Source organism: Phascolarctos cinereus, unplaced genomic scaffold (assembly GCF_003287225.1).
Source record: "Phascolarctos cinereus isolate Bilbo 61053 unplaced genomic scaffold, phaCin_HiC Scaffold_2;HRSCAF=192, whole genome shotgun sequence".
Classification (NCBI taxonomy): domain Eukaryota; kingdom Metazoa; phylum Chordata; class Mammalia; order Diprotodontia; family Phascolarctidae; genus Phascolarctos; species Phascolarctos cinereus.
Genome location: NW_027555625.1, coordinates 278,177,542 through 278,196,584, shown reverse-complemented (window position 1 = coordinate 278,196,584; position 19,043 = coordinate 278,177,542). Strand labels below are relative to the sequence as shown.

Genomic DNA, 19,043 nt, shown 5'->3' with positions numbered 1-19,043 from the left:
TTACAGGGAGTGAAGATCAAATGAAATAATGTGTATAAGATATTTCACAGACCTTAAGGCTCTGTGTCAATTATTGCTGAAGAAAAGGCAAACAAGGACATCGCTAACTACTCATCTATGTGCCTAACCTTTGCATCTTTTTGAAAATGATCTATAAATGTATTGAGAAGATCCTTGATGAAAATATGAGAAGGTATTACACAAACTTGCAACTTATTTCCTACAGCAAAACACATCTTTACAGTTACATAGTTGACTTAAAAATGTGAAGGATGCAAAATACTCTTTATTGTTTCATTACAAAACAGCATTTTGCTTAGAGCAAAAACACAACTTTAAAGGCTCTCTTCCAACAAGGAGTTTGTCATGCATATCTTAAGATCATTCAAGATTCCTTGATAAATACAACCACATAGAAGTTGCTTAATAAGCAAGCTTATTAAAAGAACTTGCAAAATAAATGGGCTCTAAAATGAAGTATGTCAACAGGTATTTATTATAGGACTTACTATATGCTAAACACATTAGAAAAACACTGTTCCTGAACTCAAGGAACTCGAATTCTGGGGGACACAACATGTAAATAGTACATACCTTCATAATAAAAACAGAGTAGATGGAAGATAATTTCAGAGGGAAGGCACTCATTTCAGGAGTCATTAGGGAAGACCTCCTGCAGAGTGAATACCTGAAAGCTCTGTTGTGTTCTAGAGTGAGCTTTTCGTGTGTTAAATTTTGTAATACCAATTTTGCTTTCTCAGTCTCTCTTATTTTCTTTTTCTTGGATGTGACTTAATTGGTGAGATTGCCATATATCTAAATTATATATTGATGAGGTTTTACTCTGGCTTACAGATATTCATTCAATCAACAAGCATTTATTAAATGCTTACTATAAGTACTGAGGAGATAAGAAAAGACAAAAACACACAAAATATAAAACCAGTTCAGAAGGAAAAGTAATGTTTCATATGACAGTATTAAAAAATATAAGGAGCACAGTAAATAAATGATTTTAGGACTAGTAGTTGAATAAAGTCCACAACCTAATATAATATAATATAATCAGTGCAGTATCAGTCAAGTCTTTTCATTTGTTAGCTCAGGTTTTGTACAGATGTTATAACCTTCAACAACAGTATCTAACAGAAGGGCATAAAATATATAAACAAACATAAACTGTAATAACAAGGGTACAAAATATAAATAAAATATAAAAACCAGGAACTTAAATACTGATTGGGAGACAGCATGTAACATAGATGATAGATGCAGAGTAAGAGGAAGGTAACCTTAAATAGGAAGGCTCAAATGCCTGGGGATGGGGGTCAGGAACGACTCCTACAGAAGGTGGCGTTTGAGCTGAGTCTTGAAAGAAGCCAAGAATGTTAAGAGGCAGAGGTGAGGAGAGAGAACATTCCTAGCATGGGGATATCCAGTGCAAAGGCACAGAGATAGATGATAGAGTGTGATGTGCTGGGAACAGTAAGTAGGCTGATATTGCTAAACCAGAGAGTACTTGGAGAGGAGGTAGGTTGGAGAAGACTAGAAGAGTAGAAAGAAGCCAGGTTGTGAAGAGCTTTAAATGCCAAAGGACTTTATATTCGATGCTAGAAGTAATAGGGAACCATTGGAGTTTGAGTACAGTTGTGACATGGTCAAATTTGTATTTCAGGAAAGTCACATTGGCTACTATGTGGAAAAGGGGATGGAATTGGCAGAGACTTGAGAGAGTGAGAGCAATTAAAACCATATTGTAATATCCTAGAAGGAAGTTGATGAGGGTCTGAACTAGGGTTTAGTAGGGTATAGTGAGTGGAGAGAATGGTACATATGTAAAAGACGTTTTATAGGTAGAAATAACAGGATTTGACAATCAATTGAATGAATATATGTAGTGAATAAGGAGTCAAGGATGACCTTAAGGCTATGGATGTGGGTGACTGGAAGAATAGTAATGCCATTGATAGTAATATGGAAGTTTAAGAGAGGAGAGAATTTGAGGAGGAAGATAATTAAGTTGTTCTGATCAGTATGGTGACCAACCACAATTCCAGAGGACCAGTGGTGAAGCATGGTACTTACTTCCTAAAAGGGATGAATTCAAGATATAAAATGAGATATATTTTTGGACATGACCAAGCTAGAATTTGTTTTGCTTGACTGTGTTTATTGTAGGTTTTCCCCATTTGAGGAGTAGTAGAAGGGAGAGAAAATAAATGATTGTTAGTCAAAAAATAAAATATAAAAAAGGAAAAAAATAATTACTTCAATTTTGTACATGTTGAGTTTCGTATGCCTGTGGAACATCCAGTTCAAGATGTCCAAAAACCATTTAGTGATGCTTGACTGTAGCTCAGGAGAGAATAGAGCTGATTATATAGATCTGGGAATCATCTGCATAGGGATAATAATTGAAACCAAATGTGATAGTATAGAGAGAAAAGAGAAGGGCAGGGCCCAGGGAAGAGCCTTGGGGGACACCATGAGTTAGGAGGTTTTGCTTTCTCCTCTCTGCATGACTTGTTATAGAAAGAAGTTAAATTGGCATGACATGACGTATTATTCAGATACTTCCTCAGTCATTTTCCCTCCCTAATCTTCAATCTCTCCCCATCTTACTGGTTGCTTTCCTACTGCCTTTAAACATGTTTGTCTCCCCATCCTTAAAAAAACCTTCATTAGACCCTACCGTCTGCTCCAGCTAGCTTTCTATATCTCTTTGCTTTCTCATTACTCTTAGGAAAAGCTGCTTCCATGTCCATTCTTTTCACTCATTTAGTCTTTTGCAGCCTGGCTTCCAGTCTCATCGCTTAACTGAAAAAACTCTTCCAACTTTATCAACAATCTTTTAATTTTCAAATCTGATAATTTTTTCTCAGTTCTTATTCTTCTTGACCTTCTTTGATGTGTTTGACTCTGTTAGCCACCCTATCTTCTTGTATACTCCTTTCTGGCTGTTGTCTGTTTTCTGGGTTTTCATGACACTGCTCAGTATTGCTGAGTGCTGAGTACTCAGTACTTTCCGACTACTCCTTTTCAGTGTCCTTTGCTGGCTTATAATTCATTTTATGCTCCCAACTGTGAATTTACCCTAATGTTCTGTCCTGAGTCCTCTTCTCTATGCTCTCTCTTCATGATTTCATTAGCTCCTTTAAGTTCAGTTGTCATCTCTATACAGATGACTTCCAGATTTACATATCCAACCACAGCCCCACTCTCACTCTTGAGCTTCAATCAATTGAACTTTATATTTGAACATTATAAATTGTATTTCCCAGAGATATCTACAATTCAGCATGTTCAAAACAGAAATCATTACCTTTTCCCCTTCCCTCCACAATCCTTCTTCCTTGTTTCTTTTGAGGACACCACCCCTCTTCTAGTCTCACCAATTTATAACCTAAACCTTTTGCACTCTACGCACCAAATCTTGTTGTTTTTACCTCTGCATCATCTCTTGCATCTGACTTTTTCTCTCAAACAGCAATCATTTTAATTCAGGTCACCATCACCACTCACCTGTACTATTGATTGATTGCATTGGCCTTTGCCACAAGTCTCTTCCCCACTCTTCAGTGACTCTGGAGGAGCAAGCAAGACTGCTAATTTTGCATTGCTCTTCCCGACTGATATTGAATTCAGACATTGAAGATGCCAAGGTTATCCACTGCATCCTGAGCCATCACCAGTCATCCTGACTTTTGTCTTGTCACTGTACTCCAATGACTCTGGAAGAGAGGGTGAGGCTGACAACTTTGTGCAACTCTGTCTAACTTAAATCCAAAAAATTACTCACAAGTCAAGACTTCATCCTTGTGATGTCATTGGTTCTCTTCTTTGTTGTTGTTTGTCCTTTGTTCTTGAAGAGGACCATGACATCAGGGAGGTAATGCCATGCCATGCAAGTAAATTGGATTTAAATGACAGAGGGCTGTGCAAAGTCACCAGTCACACTTTTTCCTCTAGGTTCTCTTTGAGAGCAAAGGACAAACAACAACTTCCCACTGCTATCTATTCTCCACAAGATTGCAAAAGTGATTTTCATTAAACGGAGATCTGACCATGTTAGCTCTTCTCTCTCCCCCCATCCCCTGCTCACCAAACTCCAGTGGCTCTCTATTATATCTAGATAAAATATAAACTCCTCTGTTTGATTTTTAAAGCCCTCCATGTCGTGGCTCCAATCTGTCTTTCTAGAGTTAATATACATTGTTACCCCTTTTGCACTTTACAGTCCAGCCCAATTGGCCTTATCTCTGTTCTCTCCCTGTCCTGTCTTTGATGTACTGGCTGTCCTCCACGACAAGAATATATTCCCTCATCTCTGCCTCTTAGAATCTCTTACTTTCTACAAAATGCAGTGCAGGCTCCAGCTTCTAAAGGAGTTCTTTTCTATTCTTCTAGTTGCTAGTGTTTTCCTTCCCAAAATATTTTTTATTTATTTTTTGTATTTATTCTGTATATATTTTATATGTATTTATTTTTATATTAGATATATATTATATACATAAATATTTCCCCTCTTAGAATATAAGCTCCTTGAGACCAGAGATGGTTTCATTTTTTTGTCTTTGTATCCCCAGTGCCTAGCGTAATATCTGACAAGATGGAAAGTACTTAATAAATGCTTCTTAACTGAATATGAAAGCCACTTTCATTGCTACCTAAAATAACATAAAACAGCTAAATTAAAGTTTTACTTTTGCTAGAATTGTTCTCTTTGTATCTAAGACTTTTTAAAAGTCTTTTTTGCTTTTTAATTCTTCAGCCTGTTTTTAACTTGTGGTTACATTAAGTGCAATTTTTGTCCCTCTGGCAAATGCATATTGTGATTTTACAAATGCAGTTGTGATTTATATACATAGGCAGTGGGGTCTCTACTAAAGTTCTTGATATTATCCCCTCTTAGCAATGCTCACAGTCTCTTTCTTTATGCAATTGTATGGTGATATAAACAGTTATTTTTTAGTATTGGCATTTGAATATACTGCTCTAAATCTATGATCCTCTGATCTAAAAATGTTATAAAATATGATTTTAGGCACTGGTGAAGATGATTTACCTATAGGTTGAAGTTATAGAAACAACTAGGCTATAGAGAGAACTTAATGTAGTGAAGTGATTTTTTTCGTATTTATATTAGGACAATCTTTGGTTGAGAGCTAAACTTTGGCTCCGTAACAAAAGGACTTATTTTGAGTATCACTTAATGAGTATACTCAACATAAGTTATATGTTTACTCTTAGTTTCTGTGGGAATAAAAAAAAGATTAAAAATAAAGACAGTCTTACCTTCTAGTTGTGAATTTTAAACCACCATTGTACACGCTAAAGAACACTTCTGCTGAGTAACATTGTAATATCAAGAAGTGCAAATTAGTGAGGACCAAACTGAAATCAGTAGCTAAATACTGAGGTAATACCTGGTGAGAGTGAATAGCGAGTTAGAGTCAATAAGCTTCTTCTTTGCTGCCTTCTTCTCTTCCTCCTCTCCCTTTTTATTCACCTTTTTTTCTGTCTTCTTTACTTCCACTGCCACCTGGACAAGGCAATATCACACACACACACACACCCTTTTCCGTGTGTGTTTTGGTGATAGTGGGGAGGCTCAGGACAACATGATATATCTGGAAAATAAATTTTGTAAATTTTATATTTACTCATTTTGTAATTTGCTTAATTAAAGTGTTTATTTTTATTGTAATAGTTGGTATATAAATTCTTAGAAAATGATACTAGCTAAATTTCATGGGTTGATGTTGGTTCCTATTTCTTCTGAAATTGTTAATGTGGATCTATGCTTAAATCTTAAGTTCTTTGGTAAAACTTCATTTTTTAGGGAATTTGCATGTATTATATTTGTTATATCCAGTTTAAATTATAAAAACCTTAAAGCCAACATTTCAGAAAAGGCCCTTTACTAAGGTTAATTATAAGTTAAATAGGTCTTTAGAGAACAGAAGCTTCTTCCTGTCATAACTCTCCTTGCAGTATAGGTGCATGGGGGAAGGACTATAAACCAAAATTGAAGTCTGGTTTAAAAGAAAAAAGAAAAGGAAAGGAAAAAAGTAAAAGAAAAAAAAGAAATTTATAGAATTTGGAAACAATAATAACCAAATCAAATTTTAGATTGACAGTATAGAAAATGACACATTGGATCCCCCCTACATACATATGCCTTACCATTTCTACATTATACCTTTCCCTTGAAAGAATTAATTATGCTAGTTTCTTTGCTTAGTTTTGAGTTGCAAAACTGATTTAGTTCTGTTTTAAGCCCTAGTTGATTTTATAAAGCATCTGGTTGGCTGAGAGGGAAGAGGTTTAGAAAACAACGAATAAATGTAACAAATTTATGTGTGATTTGTGAGTTTCTGAATTAAATAACTAATAACACACCTACATTACCCTGATTTTCTCTTCCATTGCTGGAAAACTTGATTGCGGTGTACAGCACCATTTCTTGAGTTTGTTTCCATAGTTAACCTTGAGGTTTTTTTGAGTTTCTACAGTGAAATTCAAATTGATGTTATTAGTGCTGGACAATGGAAATTATTGTTATAGAATGCTCATCAGTGAAGTTATGGTTTGTACTACACCATTATACTGTATGTTTTTACATTTTGCAGTTTTTATTTTTATGATTAAAAAAGCAGCAAAGAGAATTTCAGTCTTTCATTTCATAGGCTAGGGTCATTTCTACTGCTGGTGGGTTGATTAAGATGATTTTATGTTCTAAACTTGAATTCTCTCCTTATCTTTTTCCAAAAACATGAAGTTCAAAGTGATGACATAAATGTATATTGGTATCTATAAGTGCATATAGTCATTTCATCTCTGACAAATTACTTCATATTGAGAATACTGAACCACTTATAGTGAAATTATTCTGTAACATAAAGCACTGTATTTTGAGATTTAAATTTAAAACATTTAATGGTTCCACAGTCCATTAGCTATAACATATATATATACATATGTATATATATATATAAAACTGTTGAAAAGCTAATATTAATAATAATTAATAAAAATGAAATTTTTGCTTTTTTTGTTAGAATTATGACATGCCATGATGCCCAGTTCTCCAGAGCAATAATAAACATTGACATGCCTTGGATTAGTTAGTTGATGACCTCTGTTCCTACTCACTACAAAGAAGATAAGTTTATTACATTTGGATTGAACCATTCAAGTGGCCTAGAATTTTCAAGATGACTGATCCAATGATGGATTTTTTTGATGATGCCAATCTTTTTGGTGAGACCTTAGAGGATTTGTCAGATGATGCCTTTGTACAACCAGGACCCGTTTCACTTGTTGATGAATTGAACTTGGGTGTAGAATTTGAACCTTTGCACATAGATTCATTGAACCATGTCCAGGATACTCAAACACCACAGAAGATGACTGATTTTGAGCAGTTAAGTCAGTTTGAGTCACTGAAACTTCACCAAGTTAATCAGTCATTCAATAGCCCAGTTGAAAATGTGTTATCACCACATTCTCAATTTAGTTGTTCACCAGTTCACCCCCCAAATCAGTCTAATGGTTTGTTTCCAGATGTAGCTGATGGCAGTCCAATGTGGGGCCATCAGACTAGTGTTTCAAATCAAAATGGATCTCCTTTTCACCAACAAGGACATTCACATTCTATGCAGCAAAATAAAAGCTTTGTAGCACACCCTGACTTTGCCTTATTTCAGGTCAATGAGCAACAGCAACAGTGCACGTCACTACAGTCACAACAAAACAATAACAACCCAGGGCAAGAAACTTTAAGCCAATCTAAAAATTTTATGGAGGTTAATATTTCCGGTCCACATAGAGTCCATGTTACCCACCCATCTCAAATTACCAGTGCATCAACTTCACAACAACCTCTCTCCATGCAACAGTTTTCTCCTACAGCAAATGCCTCAATGCACTTCTGTGGCAATCACCAAGATGGGAATTTTAATGGACAGTCTCCAAATATGACTCCTTGCTCTGTCAATAATTCACAACAGTTTTCTTCACATTATTCCTTCTCCAGTAATCACATATCTCCAAGCAGTCTTCTTCAGTCCTCTACAGCTCTTGCATCTAGTCATTCAACTCATACTTTATCTGATTTTACTGGAAGCAATGCCTTTATAGCTCAGACGGGGACCAAGCAGGAATCTGCCCCGCACATCCTAAACTCAAATTCATCTTTGAATTCAAATAATTTTGAAATGTTGCATTCAGCACATCCTCAGGGTAACTTCAGCAGCTCAAAATTATCTCCTGTGCACATGAATTTCCCAGATCCTATAGGTTCTGCTTCTCACATGGGACATTTCAATGATCATGTAGAAACAAATGGTTTTTCATCTCTAGAAGATAATTTACTTCATCAAGTAGGGTCTCAAACTGAGACATTCACAGGACTTGATCCAGAAGATCTTCTTCAGGAGGGTCTCCTTCCCCAATTTGATGACTCAGCATTTGGGCAAGATAGTTCGAGTCATGTCTTGGAACATGACCTTGATCAACAACTTACCCCACAGCTTTTAACACAGCCTCCAGATGTGGCTCGAACTCATTCTCAAAGTCAAGTTCACTCATGGCATTTGTCAGTTTCTAATCATCAACACTTACATGACAGAGAACATTCATCTTTACAACACCAGGTATGTAGCTTTCTTTTTAACAGTTTTTGGGAAGCGTACATCTTACATTGGGTTTTAATAATTTCTTTTTTTTCTCAGAAGCATTCAGTGTCATTCAGTGTTTCTAGTTTTTGTTGTTCTTTTTTTTTAGTGCTCAGTTACTATTAAATGAATGTGTGAATTTTATTGTCATAACTTAACTTGGAAATGATTCATTGATTCTCTCATAGCAGCATATATGCTAAACTCTTGGCATTTACTGTTTAGGAAAATTTGAAAGACATAATTTTAAGACTTTACCTTTAGTTTTCATTTTGTAAGTGGATTATATTAAGACATTTTATCACCTCTTTCAGATATGCTGTTACTTAATTAAGAATTTGTAAGGTGCTTACATGTGATGTTAACCTATGAGGTGCCATGAATTCTAAGACACACACACACATGCATACACACACACATACACACACAATTTTGAAATAAAAACAGTCACCAATTTTTTTTTTTAAAAAGCAATGGTGTGCTGTAAAATGTCTCAAACTGTGTCTTTCCGTGGGGTTAAGTTCTAGGTCGAGTATGAATGAAATTTGTAGATGTAGAGTTAAAGAATTATTTAAATGAGACGAATGTGCCCCTCTGTCATCCTTAACATTTTTTTCCTATGATTTCAAATTCTAATGTTTTTGGTTCTGCTCAAGAGTTTTTAATATTATTTTGTTATCTTTACACAAGGGGATTGGGTGGACATCAGGCATAACAGTGGATAGAGCACTGAGCCTGTATTCAGGAAGACCTGAGTTCAAATGCGACCTTGGACAACTACTAATTGTATGACCCTGAGCAGTTCACATAACCTTTTTTTTCCTCAATTTCCTCATCTGTAAAATGGGGATAGTATATAGCACCTACTTTCCAAGGTTGTTGTGACGATCAAATGAAATGTAAATCAAAAGTAAAGCTCTTAGCACAGTGCCTGGCACATAGTGAATGCTGTATAATTGTTAGCTATTATTACTAGTTGATATAGACACAGTTTCTTCACTTGTTTGACAAACCATTCTTTCCCACCCCCAATATAACCAGAAGTTGTTGAACTTTAGGTTTTGCAACCCTCTTTCTTAATTTTATTTTTCTAATGTCTTGTCCCCATTTTAGTTCATGGTGGGCTACTATTTGTTTCTGTATACATGTTTTCATAGATAATAAACAATAAATAATGAACATTCTGAGCCTTTTAAATGTATAGGATTTATTGAAAGAAACTTGTAAGGAGTTTTCTTAACTCTGTATAGCAACACCTACTTACGTGAACCATACTATCTAGGACAAAAGCCTCCTGGTTAACAAGTCATTGCTAGAATCATCGAACTCCCTAATAGCTGTTTTAAGCACTATTTTTGATGTCTCTGTATATAGGGTTGAAGAAAAAATAGTTCCTTAGGAATGATTATCTGTACTTATAAGTCTACCCCATTTTAATTATAATGTTTCATTTTACTTGGAGCAAAGAAAATAAACACCAGGTATAATCAAATAGCAAGAATCTCAAGAATCTAATTATTGAAAAAGAGTGCCTATGTTACACAGTAAAACACAGAATGTTGCTACTTTAAAAAAGATAGTGGGGAGTTGTAGAAGTTAGTCTAAAATGTAAGTAGATATAAGAAATGCAACTTATATGAAAGAAATGCATATTTAAGCACATGCATATATATTCTGTCATTTCTTATCAATTTTTAAGCAAAGGAAATTTTGGAGAGCATAAAGCTTTATTTTTTTTGCCTTATTTCTTTTTACTTTGCAGCATCTTGAGCTTTTTATATTTTTATGAAATATAAATAATTTTAGAGACATTATGAGATCTGCTAATGTTTGAAAAATATAAGATTTAAAATTTTCTATTTAAGTGCTGCAGTGAAAATGGCACTGTAATAGAAATAGCTATCAAAGCACCAAAAAACATTTTTAAAGTCTACCCATCCCTACAACTTTGTTAGTCATTGGTCACTTGTGAGTAATGCTTTCATGTACTTGTCATAATTATATTTTTTCCCATTTGTTCTGAAGAAATGAGTTATTAAAATGTTTCTCATTACCTAAAAGCCTTTCTAAAATTTTAGAGAAAGCAAATTTGAGCAGCTTATGATGAAGTAAAGTATATTTTTTCTTTTATTGTGGTGGGGGTGGGGAAAGGGAGAGGGTAACAGTCACACAGTAAGGGTCTGTGAACTAAAAATGATTTAAAATGTGCCTACATTGTACTGGATATGTTTATCCAGTAGACATGAAATTTTTTTTTTTAGTGCTTATATGGGCTTTAAATTTAAAATGTGGGAAATGTGGAGATGTCATATTTTGTTTTGCTTTTAAAGTCATCTTCATTCTTGGGATCTTTATACTTCATTGACTTACTTCAAAGAAGCTAGGATACTATAAATACTTGGGTTAGCTTATTAACTGTCCACAGACATTAAGTGCCTACTATGTTCAAGAAACCATGCTAAGTGGGAATATGTGAGCCTTTTGATTCTAGAAACACTTCTGACTGAACTATTTCAATATTTTTTGAGATGAATTATGAAGAGTCCAAGACTGAATCCAGTTTGTTTCTTTTTTAAGCTATTGTATTGATGAGGCAGAAACTTGCATTATAAAGCCTCTTACAACTGAAAAGTCAGTGCCTTGTTCTCCTGATTTCTGGCACTTTTTACAGTGGGTCCCCCTTTAAAAATGCCCCCCCAAAAACCCTCAAATATCTATAGCATTCAGAGCTGATATGACATCTTTTAAAAGATCATAGTAAAAGAGTAAATAAAAAATCAACTACATAAAGGTTAAGGGGATACCTGATAGCAATCTTGAATATTTAAGGGACTGTCATGTAGAAGGCAGAGTTTTGTTTGCTTCAAAGGCCAGAACTAGGATCAGTGAGGTAGGCAGATTTCCGGATGAATCAGAATCAAGATCTAAAAAGATTTTGACAGGCTAGAACATTTGGCCAAACCTAGTAGGATAGAATTTAATAGGAATAAGTCCAAAGCCCTGTACTTGACTAATTTCACAAGTATAAGATAAGGGAGGCATATCAAGATGGTCATTCATTTGAAAAAGATCTGCAGGTTTTAGTGGACCACCAACTCATTAAAAGTGAACAGTATGTTATGACAGTCAAAAGACAAAACAAAACAAAAACTAGTGTTAGGCTGTGTTAAGAGAGGCATTGTGTCCAGGACCAGGGAGTTGATAGTAAAATATTATATTCTTCCCTGGTCAGACAACGTTGAGTATTGTGTTTGGTTCTGGGAGCCTCATTTTAGGTCACATAGTGGTAAACTGTGAAAGTATTCAGAGTAGGGTAAATGGGATGATGAAGGGCCTTGAAAGCATACTGTATAAGGAACAGTTGAAGAATTGGAGTTATTTACGCTGAAGAAGAGAATACTTGCTGAGGGTGGGGGTAGGAGGATGATTAGCCATCCTCAAGTATTTGAAGGGCTGCCAGAGAAATTAGACAAGAGAGATTAGAATTGTTCTGCTTAGCCCTACAGGACATGGCTAGGAAAAATGGAGGGATGTTGCAGAGAGGCAGATTTGGGCTTGATGTAAAGAAAATTTTCCCAATATTTAGAACTATCCAGAAGTGAGGTGGCTGCCTTGGAAATTGATGGTTCTCCTGTTGACAATAGAGCTCTTCAGTCAAAAGACACAAAGTGCTCTCTTCATATATTTTATAACTTTTAGATTTAGAGCCAGAAGGGACTTTAGAGGCCATCTAGCATACATCACTCATTTTATAGATGAGAAAATTATAATGTAGAGAAGTTAAGTGACTTACCTGAAGTCACACTGATAGTAAGTAGAAGAGATAGAATTTGAACCTCATTCATCTGACTTCAATGCTAGTGCTTTTTCCATTGTACTACTTCCTCAGGTGATTCTTATTCAGTTATGGATAGATGATTGCTAAAATCTTTTCCAACTCAGATCCTGTGATTCCTACCATTTAGGATTATCAGTTGAAGAGGATACCTTGTGAAGAGGTAGGGAGCCTCTTATTTCCACAAATTCAAATATAGGCTGGATGACCATCTATAAAGAATTTCTGCATTGAATGAGCTTAGAGAAGTAATTTGATATAGGTCTATTCCACCTCTAAAATCCTATGTTTCTATGATCCTGATTTTGTTTCAGTAGGTCAAAATAATTGCTAAAAATATATTTTATGATATTGAAAGGATATTGTAATTAATTGAGTTTGAGTAAATAAAGTAGAGAGATCATTCATCCACATTATTGGAGAGAGAAGTGGTGTGGTTGAATGAATTTTCATTATACTTAAAGCTTGCACTTAATTGTCACAGTTTTTAAGTTTTTAACTGCTTTTGATGGAAATATTACTAAAATATAGGATATACCAAAAATATAAGTATTTTTTGAATACTCAAAAGATCTGTTAGCATAGATTTCCTTCCACCAATCTAGATTAAAACCTATCTAGGATTTTGTAGTTAAATCCTAGTGAATTGCCTAGGAAGCATAAAGGTTAAGTGATTTGCCTAAGGTCACACAGCTAGTAAGTGTCAAAGGTTAGATTTTAACCTAGGTCTTTCTGACTCCAAGCCTAGCATGTCCACTATACCATGCTGCTTCCACAGTAAAATGAGAATACTGAATATAATTTAGCCTTTTCTTAATGACTACATAGGTCATAGTTATGAATGTTAACTCATCATAAAGTATTTACTTTAGTGTCTACTGTTTGCAAATGCACTAGAATATCAACCATTTCACTATGCTATAATACATTGCTTTATTCAGGGGCTATTGGCAGACTTATAGGACTGTTTGTTCTTTGTTAAATGACTTGGTTTCGGTATTGTTGTTTTAGTTTCCATATTAATGGTTGTCATTTCTTGCTGTTGTCCCTGGATTTTCTTTGATAATTCAAAGTTTGAATCCCTTGTAAGGGTATATTTTATGTTAACAAGGAAGCTAGGTAAACAAGCTTTTTAAGTTGGTATGCTTAATTTTTTTAAAAATCATTTTTATTGAGAATCTACCAGCTTCTAATTGGCTTTTGCATGTATATTAAATAGTCTTTTCTTAGTAATGTGGTCTTTCTTGAGTGGTCCCATGAATACTTTTTTCTCTTCCAGGATTTAGAAGTGGTCATTGCTAAATTTGGAGGTACCATTAAATTTCAAGTCAAGGTGGGATGTTTTATTTCTACCAGAAGGAACTTTTGAGGAATGAGAACTAACTTCTTGGTCCTGACAATGCAGTTTTAAGCATAATAAAAATCATTGGTCACTTTACCAAAGTGGATTAAAAATTCCCAGAGGTTAATGCTTTTGTCAGATAGAATGGTATTTATGAAAGCATTGTTCATCAGCAGTTTTATTATTCTTGTTTTCGTATTCCTACCCAGTCTTGTAGATCTGACCTCAGTTTTGTTGGTTATAGCCTTTCTGACCAGCCTCAGGTGATATGAAAGATGCTAAGTGCTTAGGCCACCACACTCTGGCTTCAGTGGCTTTTTCAGATCAGCTTTTGGTGTGCCAGTGGCTGGTGACTTTTCCCTTTGGTCACACCAGTGACATCAGTCATCTTGTTCTTTCTACACACAGTAGACACTAGCACCTGCTGTTCTTATTTCTCCTGGGCCTTAGCAGTCTAGCTCTTAGCTGTATGATGTAGCCGTTCAGCCAGATCTCCATAAGATGAAATTTCTTCTGCCTTGGGGAACAAAGCATATGGGCATAAATAATAACCTGGATACCATGACAGCATTTCTTCCTACTACTGATGTCAATGTCAAGCTGCCCAAGTTGTGCCTTGGGGACAGGGACTGTGTTTTTAAGGCTTTTTTGGTCTCTGTATCTCCAGGTCCTGGAACACAGGTGGAACATAATAAATGTCTCTTGAATTCCCATCCACATCCTGGCGTTTAATGTAATGCTTAGTGAAGTCCTTCTTGGACTTGCACCAATTTCTATAGAACTTCATCTTATACTGATCACTGATAGACTTCACAAGGATTAAGGGCTTGTACATAGCCCAGAATGCCTGTCATAATCAGGAGTGGAGGTTTGAGGGAGAACTGTACAATTCTACAGAGGTGATAACCTGTACTACCTCTTCCTTGTTCATCCTGTACATAAGCCTGTAAATTTTAATACATGATGTGGGTTATCCCTCCCTTATACTTGAAAATGGTGAATTAAAGGGGTAATTCTTAGGGAGCTCTTTATCTTCCAGAAGTCTCTGCTGCCTCGACTGCTTTTCTAAGACAGTGAGCCCAATGTCTCATGTTCGTGAACAGAGAATTTTAGGTAGGACATCTTGCTTCCAAGGTTAGCTGGTAGAGACTACGTTCAGCTGTTTACTCTTAAGTCAATAGATTCTGAAAGATGGGGAAGAGAAAGGGAAAGGAATAAGTATTTATGTACTATGTGCCTGTTATGTGCCAGGCAGTGTGCTAATGCTTTACAAATATTATTACATTTGGTCCTTACAACAACCTTGTAATATAGGTGTTATTATTACCATATATTACAGTTGAGGCAACTGAGGCAGACAGAAACTAAGGGACTTGCCCAGGATCACACACACCTACCAAGCATCTGAGATTAGATTTGAACTCAGACCTTCCTGATTCCAGGCCCATATTCATTGTGCCACCTAGCTGCCACAAGTCCAAGTACCTTCCTCTCTCATCCATGGAGTAAAATGTATGGGCTTTATGACTACTATTTTCTTCACTGATCAAAAGATTTTTTTCATTTATTTTTGTATTTGCAAGTTTGATCTAGCTAGCTTGGATTTCCACAAGTTTGATTACTAGATGAATGGTATATTATTATACTTCCCATTTTTTAATTCATGGGTTTTTTTAGTTTATTAATAAAATTTGTTTTACTGCAACAGAAATATATCAACCAAACACCTAAACCAACTTAAAAAGTATATTCCTACCTTTAAAAAAGGTTAGTTTATTGACTGTTAATTTGACTGGAATTTAAGAATTCCTTGAAGGACCAAGTTGTGTCAATTGATGCAGTACATTTTGTTTTTTATCCACAGACAAAGAAAATAGAGATTAGGATAGAAACTTCAAAGCAAAATTTTAATATCAGCTTATAATCACTTGTATTTAAATTTTATTTTCACAAATAGGATAAATTATAGTAAAATTATTTTTAAAATTTACATCAATTGACACACCTGGTTTTTCTTTTTAACTCAAAGGTAAGGTTATATCCTTTTATTTTGGCAGTATAATTCCAACATTGACTTGTATTTAATCAGTTTTATTGCTTTGACTTTATTGACATTGTTGCAGTCGTGGTTATTTTGTTTTCTTCACTCTGCATCATTTCATGGTTCTAGGTCATCATCTAAATTTGTCATTCTTTCTGGTGCAATAATATTCCATTCTGTTCATAAATCCCAAATCATTCTGCTGTTCTTCCAATTCACTGAGTACATATTTTGTTTCTAGTTTTTTGTTACCACAAATAATGCTGCTAGGAACCTTGCTGTACATATTTGTCTTTTTTTTTTCTTTGCTGTCCATGACCTCCTTGGAATATAGCCCCAGTATTATTGTAACATTTAAAAAGCCCTTGCTAATCTTTTAAGGTTTTTCAAATGTTCACTTTTTTTTTCAAAAAATGCAGATGAGTTACATATTATCTAAGTGGTTCACTTTTCTTTTGAACCTCAAAATATTCCTTTTGTTTGAGGCAACTTGTTACATGGGCTTGATTTCTTTTTTCTGATCCTAGATTGAAATTGTAAGAGGGGGGGCAGCTAGGTAGCACAGAGGACAGAGCACCGGCCCTGAAGTCAGGAATGCCTGAGTTCAAATTTGGCTTCAGACCAAACACTTGACACTTATCTGTGTGACCCTGGGCAAGTCACTGAACACCAGTTGCCTAAAAAAAAGAAAGAAAATGTAAGGAAAATAATCAAAGAAGTATAGAAAGTAGCTGATGATGATTAAGGTTCATATCTTTAGCTTACCTTTATCAAGTGTTCAAAAGCAAGTAAATGTAAATTTATTTTTTTCCTATGTGTGAGTGATAAGTTGAGTGACTGCCACTGTTGCTCTTTAAAGGTATTGAGAGTTTAACCTTTGGTCCCTTAGGATGTTTTCCTTCTAAATTTAATGAAAAGCCCTGAAATAGCTATGAGACACCATTTCTTCAACTTAGGTAATGGTTTTTCTGACGGTTCTTTGATATTAGAGAATTAACTGTTTTTAATACTGAAAGTGTGAGAACATAAAATTCTCCTTTCAGGTTTAGAGTAATGATAATACTCTAGTAGAACATCTGCTTTGCTAACCGTTTTTCTGAGTTGCTTTACTTGGACATTGCATTTCAAATGTGTTTAATATTGTTTTAAAAGTTTTACTAATCTTTCTGAAATATCTGCATACTGTTTCTGCATACCCATTTGGCATAACGAGGATTATAACTCACCACTTCAGCTGTCTTGCGAAAGTAATAACATTCCAATTGTCAAAAGTATCATTTTGGTAGTAGAAAACAACTCCAACATTTATAAGGCCAACCCATTTGCACAGATTAACCTAGTATATTGATTTCACTTGAAAATTGTGTGTTATTTCCCTAGTTGGAAGAAAGATTTTTTCCTGTAAGATCACTAAGATCGTGGGGCATAGTGGATAGAGAGCTGCCTTAGAGTCAGGAAAATGGGTTCAAATTCTACCTGTGACACATATTGATGCAGGGTAACCTCTTAGTGCTCTCAGGCAACTCCGTAAATCCCAAATTTAGATACAGACCTACTTTGGCATAGGGATCTTTCCTTATTTAAGAGTACCATACCAAGTGAAATATATCACAGTTCAAATGTTTAAGAAATAATCTATTATGTAGATGTGGGCTTGACATGGCTTTTTAGATCTGACTTACCTTAATTCTAATAGAAAAATCTGTGTGCACTGGAAAGATAACAAGAAGATGAATTACTTTGAAGAACCATAATCTGGAAAGAATCTGTATCAGTAGAAAGAGCACTGGACTTTGAGTTAGGCAACCTGGATTTAAGTCTTTGCTGCCACTTAGTAGCTTTTTTGACCTTGGCACTTCGACTTTCTAAGATTCAGTTTCCCTATTTATAAAAATATTACAATAATTCCTCTATAGGGTTGTGGAGAAGAAAGTTTTGTATATACTCTAGAGTAAATGATGCATAGGAGCTATTACAACTTAGAGTGAAATCAGTAATTAACCATTTGTTCAAGATAACTAGAAGGCACTAAAACAGTTATTTTAGTCTATAATCCACAAGAGCCTGGCTCCCATAGGAGGTCCCTGAGGCAGAATTCTGAGAGAAATATTGATAACGGATATTTTACTTATGCCACAATTATATTTCTAACTTATTTTCATTTATTCAGCAATGTTATACAAAATTTCTTAATATAGGTTTTTTCTACTTTTTTTCACCAAACAAATTGAAGGAAAAAAAATACTAAAACCCTCAGTGCATAGGCACTTCCAAGACAGTAAGTGTTGTTTCTTCTTGACTGATGGTTTTTCGTTGATGAGAGTTCTAAGTCTTCCAAAGTTTTTTTTCTCTATAGTGTTGTTACCATTATATATTCTACTAGTTATGTGCACTTTACTCTGCATTATTTCATAGAGGTCTTCCCACTTTCCTCTGATACTATCTATTTCATCGTTTCCGCAACATTCCATTATATTTATATCCCAGAATTAGTTTAGCCATTCTGCAATAGGAGATCTCTTGATTTCTAGTTTTGGGTCACTACAAAAAGACCTGCTATCATCTTTTACACTTATGTCCTTTTCTTCTTTCCTTGACTTCTTTGTAATATAGACACAGTAGTGGTATGGCTGGGTCAAAGTGTACATACAGTTTAGTAACTTTTAGGGCATAGTTCTAAATTGCTTTCCAGAATGATTAGACCAATTCACAGCTATACTAATAATGTACCTGTTCCGCATTTGTAGTTTTCTTGTTTTATCATCTTTGCCAGTCAGATGTGTGAGTGGTAGAATCTTAGTGTTATTTTAATTTGCATTTCTTTGATTATTAATGACATAGAGCATTTTTTAATATGGTTGTTGATAGTTTGGATTTCTTCCTTTGAAAACTACCTGTTTGTATCCTTCAGCTATTTTTATCCATTAGGGAATGATTTTTAGTCTTGTAAATTTGAATAAGTTCCTCATATATCTTGGATCTGAAAGCTAATTACAGAATCTTACTGCAGATATTTTTTTTCCAGTTAACTTCTCCAAATCCTTTATTTTTAACTTCATTATATTTGTGCAAAAACTTTTAAAATTTTATGCTGTCAAAGTTGTCCATTTTATTTGGTGTGATTTTTCTATTATTGGTTTATTTGGG

General features: G+C 34.8%; 1 protein-coding gene across 9 annotated transcripts in view; it reads left to right on the top strand.

Annotated features, from left to right (window-relative positions):
• Nucleotides 1-19,043, top strand: part of CHD9 (chromodomain helicase DNA binding protein 9) — a 242,361-nt gene that overhangs the window by 54,755 nt on the left and 168,563 nt on the right. For all 9 annotated transcript variants that reach the window (XM_020985173.2, XM_078150065.1, XM_078150070.1 and 6 more), the window contains exon 3: nt 7,062-8,657. In XM_020985173.2, coding sequence (XP_020840832.1) covers nt 7,218-8,657 — 1,440 coding nt within the window. In that variant the 5' untranslated portion in view covers nt 7,062-7,217. The remainder of the gene's footprint in view (nt 1-7,061; nt 8,658-19,043) is intronic.